Source organism: Balaenoptera borealis, assembly GCF_965194805.1.
Source record: "Balaenoptera borealis genome assembly, chromosome: 17".
In the NCBI taxonomy this organism is placed as follows: domain Eukaryota; kingdom Metazoa; phylum Chordata; class Mammalia; order Artiodactyla; family Balaenopteridae; genus Balaenoptera; species Balaenoptera borealis.
In genome coordinates, this window is record NC_138876.1 from 32,886,948 (window position 1) to 32,900,972 (window position 14,025).

Sequence of the window (14,025 nt, forward strand, 5' to 3'; positions counted from 1 at the left end):
TCCAACAAATCACATATGATTATATAGCCCCATCCTTATATATGCAATGTAATCACTGGCGTGATCACAAAGGAAAAAAATCTATCAGACATTTTAAGTTAATCATTTTATTAGAAAATGAAATCATGAAACAGCCTGTATTATGTTTCAGAGGTCAAGCTAGTTAAATTTAAGATGTTTTTTGTGCTTTGAGGTAAGCTTATTTTCCTTCTTAAAATCAATTAAGAACTACATAAAATTTTATATTTATGATTAAAAAGACAACACCCTTATAATACTAATATTTCAATACTGAACAATTTTACAGACATATAAGATTATTATTCTGAAAATATCAATACTAGAAGAATATATAGTTTAGCTTTACCCACCTTGCATTGTTCAGTGTTTGTCCAAAAAGCTCATTTTGTAAAATATTTGGTGGGGATGAAAAAACCCCATGAAAATGAGATAAAACAGAATTGCAGACCTGGCGCAATGTCTCAAATTGCATTTTCTTTCCTTTTTTCTTCCTTCTCTTATTTTTCCTTACCACCTGTCTTTAAAGTCATGTATTTGCAGACACCATCAAATAAAAACATGCCAATCAAGTTCCATATTTCTCCTGAGCTCTGTAAAAACTGCGCTTAAATGAGCAGAGGTTGATAGTTAATTGTACAGTCATTATTCTTCTAATTCAGTCGTAGAAGATTCAGTACCCGTGCGGCTTTCGGCTTTCTCCTGACTGTAGCAAGAATTTTAAACAGCAGTAAGCTTTTTGGGCATTCCCAGCTGAAGTGCGAAGCTGAGCTGCTTTCATGTACTCTACTCATATTTCTCTCAGCCTATTAAAAACACGCAATGAATAGATGCTGTCATCAGGAGTTTCAGCACATCTGGCTACCAGCAATAAAATCTGAGAAGTAATAAAAATGGGGCAAGGTATCGTCTCAATGTTACTACTGGGTAAGAGGGAGAGAAATTATACATTTCCCAACCCTTTTCTCTTTCCCTGAAAAATGAATAACTCCAGCAACAGAGTATATAGGTCTCATCAATGTACAGGTTGCTGCATAGGACCAGAACACTCAAAAAATAAGTAGTAGGCTTCCCTGGTGGCGCAGTGGCTAGGAATCTGCCTGCCAATGCAGGGGACACGGGTTCGAGCCCTGGTCCGGGAAAATCCCACATGCTGCGGAGCAACTAAGCCTGTGCGCCACAACTACTGAGCCTGCGCTCTAGAGCCCGCAAACCACAACTACTGAAGCCTGTGCGCCTAGAGCCCATGCTCTGCAACAAGAGAAGCCACCGCAATGAGAAGCCCGTGCACTGCAACGAAGAGTAGTCCCCGCTCAAGGCAACTAGAGAAAGCCCAAGCGCAGCAACGAAGACCCAACTCAGCCAAAAATAAATAAATTTTTAAAAAATACTTGAAAAATAAAAGTAGTATATCCTTCTTTTGATATCATGAAGCAATAAAAATATAACAGACAATAGGGCTTTTATTGCCTGCATTTATAATGCCATAATTCTCAAGAGACGTTTGGAAAACATGTAGTTGTCATAAATCTTATTTAATTTTAAAATGCCTTCATCTATTTATTTTTAAAGGAAAGTGAACAATGTTCAATCTGGGCCCTTTCTAAAGGCCATACATAGTGACTACATGATATTTATGTAATGGTAGAAAAAAATTATACCTTATCAATTAAAACTCACTTAAACAGCACACATAAAATATGAACTTTCTCACAAATCAAAAAACACAATGAAGGCCAGAGAGACTTTATCAACTATTATTAATTTATTTCAATAATGGTGGTCACAGTATTCTTCAGAAGGATATTTCCTGACGGCCCCAGTGGTCTTAGAGTACCCCAGATCACCATCCATTCTTAATGAGTAATGCTGGTTTAGATAAAATCTTAGGTTACTCTATATCCAGAATCATCCATCTTTCTACAACAGATGCTCTGGTGTAGCTCTGGTGAATTTAAAACCAAATTTTAAAGATCAACTCACTTATAGAAATGATTAATATATTTGTTGATCTCTAATTGTTCCTAAATCATGACATTTCTTTAACAGATACATCCCTTTTAGCCCTTGTTCCCTCAACTTTTAGCCTTAACCTCCTCTATTCCCTTCCACACACATACCACTATCAATAAATATGCACTTAAATACACTAAGAAGTTTTTTTAGAAGTGGTGAATTCTTTTTTGACATGAATAAACATGTCACAAAATAACAACACAAAATAAACAATAATATAAATTTTTAAATGATACAAAGTAAACATGTAATAATATAAACTTTTAAACAAATCATTTACTTCTTTTATAAACTAAGATCTTCAATTATGGATTTGTCCTCAACTAAGAGTGCTCCTATTTTGCTTATTATTTTAGATTTTTATAGGTGCACACTAATCTATTTATGAAATATACATATACACGTAATAGTCATAAAGTATTTTTTGGCTTATAAAGTACTTCTAAATTTTTTTAGTATCTAGAAAACATTATGAATAAGTGATAATGTTGCTATCGTTTTATAGATGAAAAGAAACTTAGGTGTTATGGGATTAAAGATCACACAGCTTGTAAAAGATAGAGTATTTGAATGAAGGTCTTTGCTTCAGACTCCACTTCACATGCTCCTTCCCTGTTATTCTATCTTCTACATACGTGCACACGTGGGCGCACACATACACATATACACACATATACACACATCTATTTGTAAATAGATCAGTCTCCACAGATGAACAGGAAACCTACCTGCCAGTGACCCAGTCAAGTATATTTCAGTTAGAGCAAACATCTCAAATTTTTCAACTCACAAGTAACTTTAACTGGGTTTCTTCCATTTAACTCAAACAGAAGCAACCTGATGTGCTTCAAATTTTTAAGCCTCTGATTACAAGGTTGATTTTCACATCTATGAAAGGTCAGTTTCCATAAGTGGAAACATGCATTTTTAAATTCTTACTTTCAAAGCTTATACTATCTGTGATATACACATATTTTTTTCTCCCTTGTGGGTAGATTCAATTTTTATAAATAATCAAAAGCCATTTTAAAGCAACTCTATTAAATAAGAAGGTGATTACACTGCAAAACACTCTCTGTCGTTAAAAAAAAAGCTTCTTTGAAGGCAAGCTCACAGCAAGAGTTTCAAAAATGGTCTAAGCCATAGAAAGACTACTGGAATGAGCCTCAAAATGGTTTCTTTGAAGTAAACAATATAGCAACGACCTTCCTCAGAGCCTTATTTTCCAGCTGTCACTGTACAACACACACTTCTGGTTGGCTTTCTCACAGTTCCTTCAATATCTCAGAGGAGATTTCTTCCACTTTCCCACCTCATTATCACCTTTCACCTTCTCCTACTCATCCTTAAGGGCTCAAATGTCACTTTCTCAAAAAGACTTTCTTTGACCTGGATTAGGGCTCCCATTATGCACACTCACTGTACCCTATACTTTTTCTTCACAGCATCTGATAAAAGCATAACTATATATTTACTTGAAAAAGAATGTTTAATGTCTTTCACCCTCAGTTCCATGAGATTAAGGCCCACATTTATTTGTTTACCACAGTGCCTAGTATAGAGTAGGTGCTTAATAAATAAGAAGCCTAAATTTTATGGAAAACTTAATTATTTTTTATTCACATCCCATAAGTAGGATAGGAAACTGCTCAGGGCTTAATTTGGTTCTTAGTTTCTGTGTTTGTTTGTTTTAGCCTACCACATCGTGTTATAAGGAATAAATAGAAAAAAGACCGATATTTGCAACCAAAAACATTGTTCATTGGATGGACTTTGTAATTTGTTATAAATATCCTAAATATTATAAAGAATGTTTATAGCTAATATTTGTTTTAAATTTTCTACATACTGAAGGCTCACAAGTAACTTAAATATCAGAGGCTTCTATAAGGACAGAAAGAACATGGCACTTGAGGTCAAATGGCCTGGATTTAAGTACTGACTCCTAATACTATGTAGCCCTAATACTTCAGGATGTTCACTTTATATATCTGAGATATAGTTTCTTCAAATGTAAAATAAGCTACATCACTTATTTCATAAAGTTATTATTATATTAAAACATGTAATGTATATAAATGTATTTTATAAACTATAAAGTATATAGTACTTGGAAGTAACCTCACTATGAACCATCTAAGGAATCAAATTATTAGAACCAGGATTCTAACTATAATGTTAGGTGTCTTTTACTTATCATATTTATTCATGCAAAATATATTTATAGAATTTCTTTGGGTAAGTTTCTATATCCCTGTCTGTTAGATGCTGAATGAAGGGATGCAATGCTTATGCTTACACCTTTCTGCAAAAATAAGATAAATTCAGAATGTCCTTCAAGTAAGGTCAGCTCCATACTTACATCTAGTCCTGCAAAGAGGCATTAACTCTCACAAATGGTGTAGCTGGTGGCAATTGTTTTCTCTATGACTGTTCTATTAGAATCTTTAGCTCCTCAATGGAAATGACAATGCTAACTAGAGTTCCCAAGGAAGAAGAGATGTTAAGAAACTTTAAGCAGCACAGGCAATTTCATTAAAGATGATAGCAAAAAAGTCAATCAACGCTTTAAGAAGTTCAACCTAAAAGTAATCCCCAAATTTCATATAAAAATAAAAACATAATTTATTTTGCCTATTAAATTGGCAAAGTATTGCCCAGAAGGTCAGAGAATGGGCACTCTTAAACCATATTTACTGGCAGCAGTGTATACTGATAGAACCTTTTTGAGAAATATTTAGTAGTATGTAGTAAAAACTTTTACAATGTTCAAATTCTGAGAGAACACTAGAAGCATAAACACCAGAATGTTAATATTGATTATCTCTGGGTGAAAACATCACAGAATTTTTTTTCCATTATACTGAAGTTTTTGGTACAGTACCCACAAGAAAAGCCAAAATTTAACCTACGTAATGTGAAGACTTCTACAATTACAATGAAGTCATTCATTAACCATAATATATTAAGTATGATGTTAGCCCATAAACTTTTGCTTAGCAATGCTCAAGTAAATCAAATACTAGATTATTAGTTTTCCCATGATTGGCTATATCCATTAACAATGGTATCTATTCTCTTCTTTATCGATAAGTTCCTAAAATTCTGTAATAAGTCAAATTATTTAATTAGTACTATGAAACATCCAAATGAGATGAGAAAACAAAACTTAGTACTAACTTCTTTACATCACCCTCAAAAATATTTGAAGTATGTCTTAAATTAAAATTATTTAAGAATCTTGTGTCGCAACTAGAGAGCCTGTACGCCGAAACTACTGAGCCCGTGCGCTCTGGAGCCCGTGCACCACAGCTAGAGGGAAGCCTGCGTGCCGCAACGAAGATCCCGCGTGCTGCAACTAAGACCCGACGCAGCCAAATAAATAAATAAATTCTTTTTTAAAAAAAAGAATCTTGGTTTACAAATACCTAGTGGCAATAAGCTAGACGTCTCAAGAAATTTAATGCAAACTCAAAAATTAAACGAAAGAATAAAAATTGGGAAATTATACTCTTCTTAACAATACCAGTGTCTTACTTAAGGCACAATCACTCATGGCATATTTAAATTTTACAGTTTTAAAGATGTCTGGGTTTATTTTTAATTTTTAAGAGTACCAAAGTGTTTCTATTAAAATGCTCCACACATGCAAACACCTAAACATTGCTAATCAATTAGTGAAACCATATGTTATGTAATATGTATAATCCATAATAAAAAATCCCTGAAACACTAAAGGAATTTTTTCATTTTCTTAAAATAGAGATCTGTAGTTCTATCTATATAATTAAAACAACTGCACTATCTCTTCTATTGCATTATTCATTATTCTTGTTCCATGGACTTTCTGAAGCATCTGATAAAAATCTAAGGCTTATAAGAAAGATGGTCCAGAAAACAAGGTGTCTTCATATGTTTTGCAAATTAAAGTCTTGCATTGTAAATATGTCTCTGAGGCAAGACCATGAAACCATTCACCTCAGGGATAACAAATAAACAAAGAAATAAAAGGCAGATTAAATTTCCCACAAAGGAAGGAAAGAAAAGACATTCAATAAGCATAAATTGGCCTGTGCTTCAACTTAGGGTGGACCATACAGTACGTCCAGGGATGAAATAGAGGAAGAATAGCCCAGACCTAAATAATTACATGACAAATCTAAAGATTTCAGATAAAAATCAGAAAACAGTTTAGTTCAGAATACCTACAGCAGTTCTCATAGTAAGTTTTTTTAATGTGTTGATCCTCAGTTATTTTCTGATGTACCAAAAAAATTCTGTAGCATTTCCCAGGGCTTGAACTCTGTATCTATCTCCCTAGTTTTGACCATTGAGGCAGAACAGCCTCCACAGTTTCTACCATCTAATTCAGAAAGGAAAGGGAAAACAGTGAAAGCCTCCACAAATGTATGAAGTCCCACCATCATTATCATCTCCCCGACTCCTCTTTCTAGGCCAGATATATGAGGGCTAATCCTACTGTGCTTTGAATCAAGCTGCATTATTAGGAGAAGTATTACAGAGCTGCTTCAACAGTCCAGAGCAGCTCTTACCAGAGCAGTCCCCACACCTACAAGCTGGCAGCAGCAATACCTTTCCTATCAGACTCAAGAATCAGGCTGTAGAGTGCTAATCCTAGATTTAACCTCTAGAATGAAAATATACAGAGTGATTATCTGCTCTGACACCTAGAGGTTCTATCTGTTAGAGGAAAGAGAACCAAGACCTCTGAAAATACATTCTGGTAAGTCCCTCCAGTATTAGGACTGCTAGTTCCAAGTAAATATTCCCTTGATAATTATCAAGAGCATGACTGGAAGCAACACTACAATTTCAGGGAGCAATATCCATATGAATAAGATCCAACTCCATCTCTAATAGCGCCACTGTCCAGGAATGACGGTATAGAAATATTTATAGCCTTGGGACTCCAAGCACTCAACTTAAGCTTGCAAACTGCCTCCAGAAGACACCTCTACTACCTAGTAAATCCCAAGTATCCCTAGATTCTTCAAGAAAGAAATACTGACTGCACATTGTCATTATATGAAAATGAAAAATGATAATCATTGGCACAACTATAAATGTGTTTTAGCAAAATATGAGAACAAATGAAATACTGTGCAATAATACTGGCCTCCAAGAGTTCCCATCCACAATCCCTTTCTTTCTTTCTTCTTTCTTTCCTTTCTTTCTTTCTTTTTTTATCCTTTTCCATTATGGTTTATTATGGGATATTGATATTGAATATACACAATATACACAATTCCTTTCTTTCACTCAATTTCCTTCTACTCGTTACATCATGAAAAAAGGGAGGAGTGGAGACATCATAAATACACCAAAAAATTATCTCACCACATGTGGACGAAAGGACATCAATTAGAAAGTTGATATGGTAGTCAAACCAAGATATTAGTTGGCTTGAATTAAAATGATCACAGTAAAATGGAGACAAAAAAAGACTAAAAAGGTAGATGTTGAATCAACCAAGACACAATGATTGATTTGCCACAGGGGTGAGAGGTAGTATATGAAGGTCATGAGAGGAATCAAAAATGACTCTCAGATTTCTTTCTTAAGTAATCAAGCAGATAATCTTAAAATCTGCTGAGAAAGAGAACCCTAAAGGAGGAGCAGATTGAGGGAAAAGGAAGGGGAAGAAGATGAGTTGTTGAATTTAAGGAGCATGTAAGATAGCTAGAAAGCCAGATAAGTAAGCAATTGGATATGTCACTATGGAGTTCAGAAAAGAGTTCTCAGCTAAAGATATAAATTCAGGAAGCATCAGCATGTTAGAAATGATTAGATGAGATCACCCAGAGCGAAAGTTCAAAGTGGAAAAAAACAGTCTAAGACAGTGTACCAGGGAACTAAGTTCCACATTGTCATCAGGTAAAGAAGAAGCATAAAGAAGAAAGAAGAGGAGAAGCCACAGAGGTAGGAGGAAATCAGGAAAGTGTGGCGGTCTCTAAGCCTTAATAAAAGACAATGTTTTAAGAAGAATGGTATGATCGGACTTCCCTGGTGGTCCAGTGGTTAAGAATCCGCCTTCCAAGGCAGGGGACACGGGTTCGAGCCGTGTTCTGGGAAGACCCACATGCCACGGAGCAGCTAAGCCCGTGCGCCACAACTACGGAGCCTGCACTCTAGAGTCCGCGAGCCACAACTACTGAGCCTGCGTACCACAACTACTGAAGCCCGCACGCCTAGAGCCCGTGCTCCGCAACAAGGGAAGCCACCACAATGAGAAGCCCACACATCGCAACAAAGAGTATCCCTTGCTCGCCTCAACTAAAGAAAGCCCGCGGGCGGCAAGGAAGACCCAACGCAGCCAAAAATAAATAAATAAATAAATAAATTTAAAATAAATATAATAAAATGTAAGCTACTTTTACAGTTTATAAGTGTTCCCAGAATGTAAAAAAGAAAGGATTATGTGAAAATATAAATAAAAAGACCAATGTAGGTCTTGGACATAAACATAACCCCCAAATCTCATATTTTTTGAGAGAATAAAACACAAAGATGCACTGAAGCACTGGATCAAAATATATTTAGGCAGAAGGGGGAAATACTGCAATGAAAAAATCAAATTTTCATAATTCTCCCCATTCACATGACTAATTCTTATTAAGCAAACTCAACCAGAAGAAATGGGTTTCTTATCACTTTCCAGACAGAAATATTAAATCAACCTCAAAACTTTCAACCATGTCAAATAATTTATACAAATGAATTTCAGATATATACCACTGAAGTGAAAAAGTTATTTTTACATCACAACAATTTTGAGTTCATATATTCTGTAGTCTTACAATCTTGGTTGTTTGAAAAAATATAAACTTTTTCTGAGAGATGTAACTAAAATTTGTCAATCCTGCTCTATGAACACAAATCAACTCTCACACAGAGAAAAGGAAGACTAAAATAGTTTTAAAGATTGGATAAACGGAAAACTCAATACAAATTTGAAAATATTACTGAGAAAAAATAAGTTGAGAACTAACACATAAGAATAGACAAACAAAAAAATGCTCGGGTGGAAATGTAATAAAAGAAAGAACTGAAAAGAAAAAAATGGCTGGGGGTTGCATCAGTAGAGAGGGGAGGTCACCCTTAAGTTTAATTTTCCAGTTCAAGCACTGTGTAATTAGGTAAGCACAGTGAGAACTGTTTCACCAATAACCTTCAAACAAACCTTGAAAGACCTTTCCAGACAAAGAGCTCCAAATCATATCTCAGAACTTCCAACTCTGTCAAATAACATATACAAGCATCTCTCAGGTATATATCATGGACATAGAAATAGTTGATTATAGGTAATAACAATTTTGATTCTCCACACTATTTATTTTTGTTGCATTATTTGCTTGAAAAAACTAGAGTAGCCATAGATTACTAAAGAAGAAATCCACAAGATTCTATATTAATATTCCTAACAGCAAACTGTATCCCAAATCTTAGGACAACAGCAATTTATCATGTATTGAGCTATCTTGAGATGCATGAGACTAATTCATTCTTTAGGATTCCTAGAGATAAAAGAGATCACACAAAATTAAAACAAAAACACTTAAGAGAAATACACACTAGTACCATTATTAAGTACTGTACACACACACAAGAATGGACATACATAATTAAAAATAAAAATGAGAATTTCTGTAAACTGCTTACAAATTAAAAAATACATTTTGAAAACTGCTCCTGAGTTTTAAACCAAATTTCTCAATGGCTGCAGCAACTTTGCAGGTAGAGGCTACAGTCAAAAGGTGCCAGGATCACTTCAAGAAAAACCCCTGTCCCAATCCACTACATATTAAACATATTCCTACTACTCCTGCTAGAAACTAAAGTCAGCAAACATCTTTTGCACTTACTTATCAGGAGGAGCAGAGCATAGACAAACTCAAGGACAAAACCAGAGAGTTTCATATTGTTTAGGTTATCTTTTATAATCCTGTCTGTATATATTTAAATACTCTATTGGTGATGAAGCAGGAGACTACTAAAAATTTAATCTCCAGTCTAGCAAATCTTGAAAGTGTAGTCTAGTGACCTTAGTGGGGTCCCCAAGACTCTTTCAGAGAATCTGAAGGGTCAAACTATATTCATAATAGTACTAAAATGTTATTTGCCTTTTGGACTTTCATTTTCTCATGGGTGTACAGTGGAGTTTTCCAGAGGCTACCTTATGTGTGACATCTCAAGATAATAAATACACAAGGAGATAAAAGAGTCCAGCTGTCTTCCACTAAATCAGACATTAAAGGGATATGCAAAAATGTAAAATAATGCCAATTTTCTCACTAAATTTTTCTTTTCTTTTTGAAATACTTGAAATGTTAGTTTTTATTTACATTTTCATTTAAAATATTGAAATACTTGTTTTATATTACTGCAGAACACATCATCACACACTTGGTGGTAGCTTAACAAAACATGTATTTATTATCTTACAGTTTCTATAAGTCAGGAATTCAAGCATGGTTTAAAGGGTGTAATCAAGGTGTTGGCCAGGCCACATTTCTTCCTGAAGCTCAGGGTCCTTTTCCAAGCTCCTATGATTGTTGGCAGAATTCAGTTCCTTGTGGCTCTAAGACTGAGGCCCCATTTTCCTGCTGGCTGTCAGCCAGGGGATGCTATCAGCTCCTAGAGACTCCACCACATATGCCTGCCATGTGATCCTCTCATAGCCCTTTCACAACATGGTAGCTTACTTCTTCAAAGCAAGCAGAAGAATCTCTTACTTCAGTCTAAGACATAGTCTTGCATAATGTAATATAAGCACAGAAGTGACTATCCCATCATTTTTGCCATACTGTATTAGATAGAAACAAGTCACAAGTTCCATACGTACCCAAATGAAGGGTAAACTCTTCACAGCTCAACTTAGAATTCTATCTACTCCATATGCAGTGGGTTTACTGTTATTTTTAAATTAATTAATAAAGATATATTTTAATTTTTTCTCAGTTTTTATTCCTAATATGATAAATATCAATAAATATAATCCATATAAACAAACGCTCTTTGAGGTCCTCAATCATTTTTAAGACTGTAAAGAGATCTCAAGACCAAAATGTTTGAGAACCATTGCTCTAATCTAAGCTGCCTCTTATATTTGCTGCCTCTTATATTTGACACATGATAAAAGATAAGAAAACAAGGGAATTCCCTGATGGTCCAGTGGTTAAGACTCTGCTTTCACTGCCATGGGCACAGGTTCAATCCCTGGTCGAGGAACTAAGATGCCACAAGCTGTGAGGCGCAGCCAAAAAAAAAAAGATATGAAAACTTACTTTCTGCAAGTAGTGTTTCTATTTTAAAACAAACAAGCAGTAGTCATGCTCCCAATATAAAATGAAATTTTAAATTTAGGAAATGACTCAAGTTATTTAGCCTTCCATATCATATTTAGCTTGAAAATTTGAACTATAATCATTTACTTTTACAAATGTTTAAATATTCCCCATCCAATCCCATACTTTCACAATTTCAGGGAATTGTAGGAGCAATCTTCTTGAGTAGATAAAAACATGTGGGTTCTATGCATAACTGGAACAGGGATTGTTTATCTATAGTAAAATGCAAGAAGTTAGAGAATATGAGCACAGATATTTCAGTGTAAATGAGTACAAAAGAATTCAAAGACCCCACCATGATGCTGACTACTATTATTCATGTTATTACGGATTGATGAATTTAGATGCCTGAATCCTTGAACAATTAAAGATATCAAATAGGGAAATGTATCTTTATCTTTATTTAAAGCTTGGACTCCAAATCCCTATTTTTTAACTCTAGTGAGATATGCTAGCCTTTACATGAGCCTTGAAAAGACTATTCTTGCTCCTTAAGTTTCAGTACTAGATAAGACAAATATAGTGGCTGGCTCCTCAGTCTCACTCTTCTTCCCCTTTGATCTTCCAAAGGGTACTTCGCAATTGTTTCATCTCAGGCCTGTCTTATCACATCAGCTATAAGAGATGAAAATATACAGTGCAAAAAATGGAAGTAGGCATTTACCTCAAAGCACTTTCATTGATTACCACTTTACTCACTTTACTAAAAGATCTGAGAAACACTTCTACACTCACCAACACTCACCCTTGCTCACCTCAATATGGCAGTCCAGTTTCATAGCCCTTATCTATCACATCCTTGACCAACATCAGAACTGCTTTACTTGATGTATATCAGGAGAGCCAAAGAGTAAAGGGAGAGGTGGTGAAATCCCCTAGAAGTAAGTACATAACATTAATATTGTCATAAAAGCCAAACTAGAAGCAATATACTCCCACAGCTCACTGTGCAGACTCACACATACATTTCTACTGCCAATATATCTGTAAAAAAAAATCTGTGTAAAAGGATTATATGAACATTTATGCTAATATTAGTTTAAAAATTGTTACAATTTATTAAATTTTATATGTTTAATGCATGAGTGACCCAAGTAATTCAAGATACATATTATTGTTGGAATGAAAAAAAAGTCTCAAAAATGGTCATTTTGGTGTTAACCAATCATTTTCTCAGCAGCAGCTTAAAAAAAAGTGCTGCTGCTAACAAAACCACCACCAATACCTAATAAATTACCCCCATCTTAATGTCTTACTAGCTATTCTCTCCTTCTAACTTTACTACTAAAGCATTTTCCTTGATATCATTATCAAAACCAATATAGAGCTATATTTTGGAAGTTAATAAAAGGCACTCAAAAGAAACTTGTTAAAAATGAATTTATAGACACTTTCAAGAAAGAGTAAGTAATAAGTAGAGTCTCAGTCAATTAAATGTCACTGATTAGGAGAATGGATATTGGCTTATAATATTTCAAGTATGACCGAAAAGCAACTACTTCAAAAGTCACCAGTATAGTCAAGTCATGCTCTAAAGAAAGTAACAACCTCCCTAGACTTCAAATAAGAGGAACAAAACAAGTAGACAGTAGACTAAAAGGCAAAACTTCTATAAGGCAAAGTAATTATGACTGAATGTCATTACACATAAAGTAAAAAGTCACCAAATCCAGCCAGAGACACAGAGGAGTGGTCACTGAAATCATCCCAAGGATACCAGCAGATATAAAGGTGAGTTGAAATTGGAATAAATATAGTTCTAAGATATAGATCAGTAGGGAACATGGAAAAGGTTAAAATGGAAAGAAGTATCCTACCAAAAGGTCTTATTCTGTCTACAGCATTTTAAAAGGAAGACGATAGAATGATTTTCAAATGATTACTGAGACATTCCCATAATGAATACAGCTGCCATGGCTTATAAAACCAGACTGTAAAAATATCCATATGCTCAAGAATAAATAAGTAATCTGAACAGTTCTATACCTGTTGAAGAAACTGAATTCATAGTTTTATAAACCTAGCCACACAAAAACCCCAAGCCCTTGGCATCAGAGACAAATTCTACCAAACATTTAGAGAAGAAATAATGACAGTTCTACACAAACTCTACACAAAGTTCTTTCTACACAAATTTGCAGAAAATTGAAGATAGAAAAGCACTTCCTGGTGGTTAGAAGGGATTAGGCCAGCACAGGTACCAAGGTCTGAGATTTTCCGGGCTTGCCACCAGAGGGCATCATTCTGGTCCACAATCTGGAGGATGTCTCCCTTCTGGAAAGGCAAGCTGGCATCCATGCAGGGGATGGCGGGATCCTCCTGGGGCCAGTACTCAGTCATGGCACGAACATATACCTAACAGTAGGTGCATAATGACACCTCAGAAGAATCCTTACCCCCAGGTTGTTAAGACTTAAAACCATCTCTCCCACTCTTCCACCTACTGGTGCTATCTTTCCTCTCCATCCTCACCAAAAAGAACTTCCTTCTTGAACTGAGTCTAAGAGCCATGAAAAAACAAAAGTGAGTTTGGGAATAGAAACTTTTAGCTCCAAGAAGTTTTTGCTCAAATGCTCACCATTCTTGACGTTACTTCTTAACTTCTTGGTACCCCATCTCCTGT

At 35.1% G+C, this 14,025-nt stretch overlaps 1 protein-coding gene across 26 annotated transcripts in view; it reads right to left on the reverse strand.

The window, feature by feature from the left end:
- RIMS2 (regulating synaptic membrane exocytosis 2) overlaps positions 1-14,025 on the reverse strand; it is a 590,702-nt gene that overhangs the window by 350,533 nt on the left and 226,144 nt on the right. For 11 of the 26 annotated variants that reach the window (XM_082364209.1, XM_082364208.1, XM_082364214.1 and 8 more), the window contains exon 1: positions 372-13,564. The exons of the other annotated variants lie outside the window; for them this stretch is intronic. In XM_082364209.1, coding sequence (XP_082220335.1) covers positions 372-493 — 122 coding nt within the window. In that variant the 5' untranslated portion in view covers positions 494-13,564. Of the gene's footprint in view, positions 1-371; positions 13,565-14,025 lie in introns of those variants that run through there. 26 annotated transcript variants of the gene reach the window in all.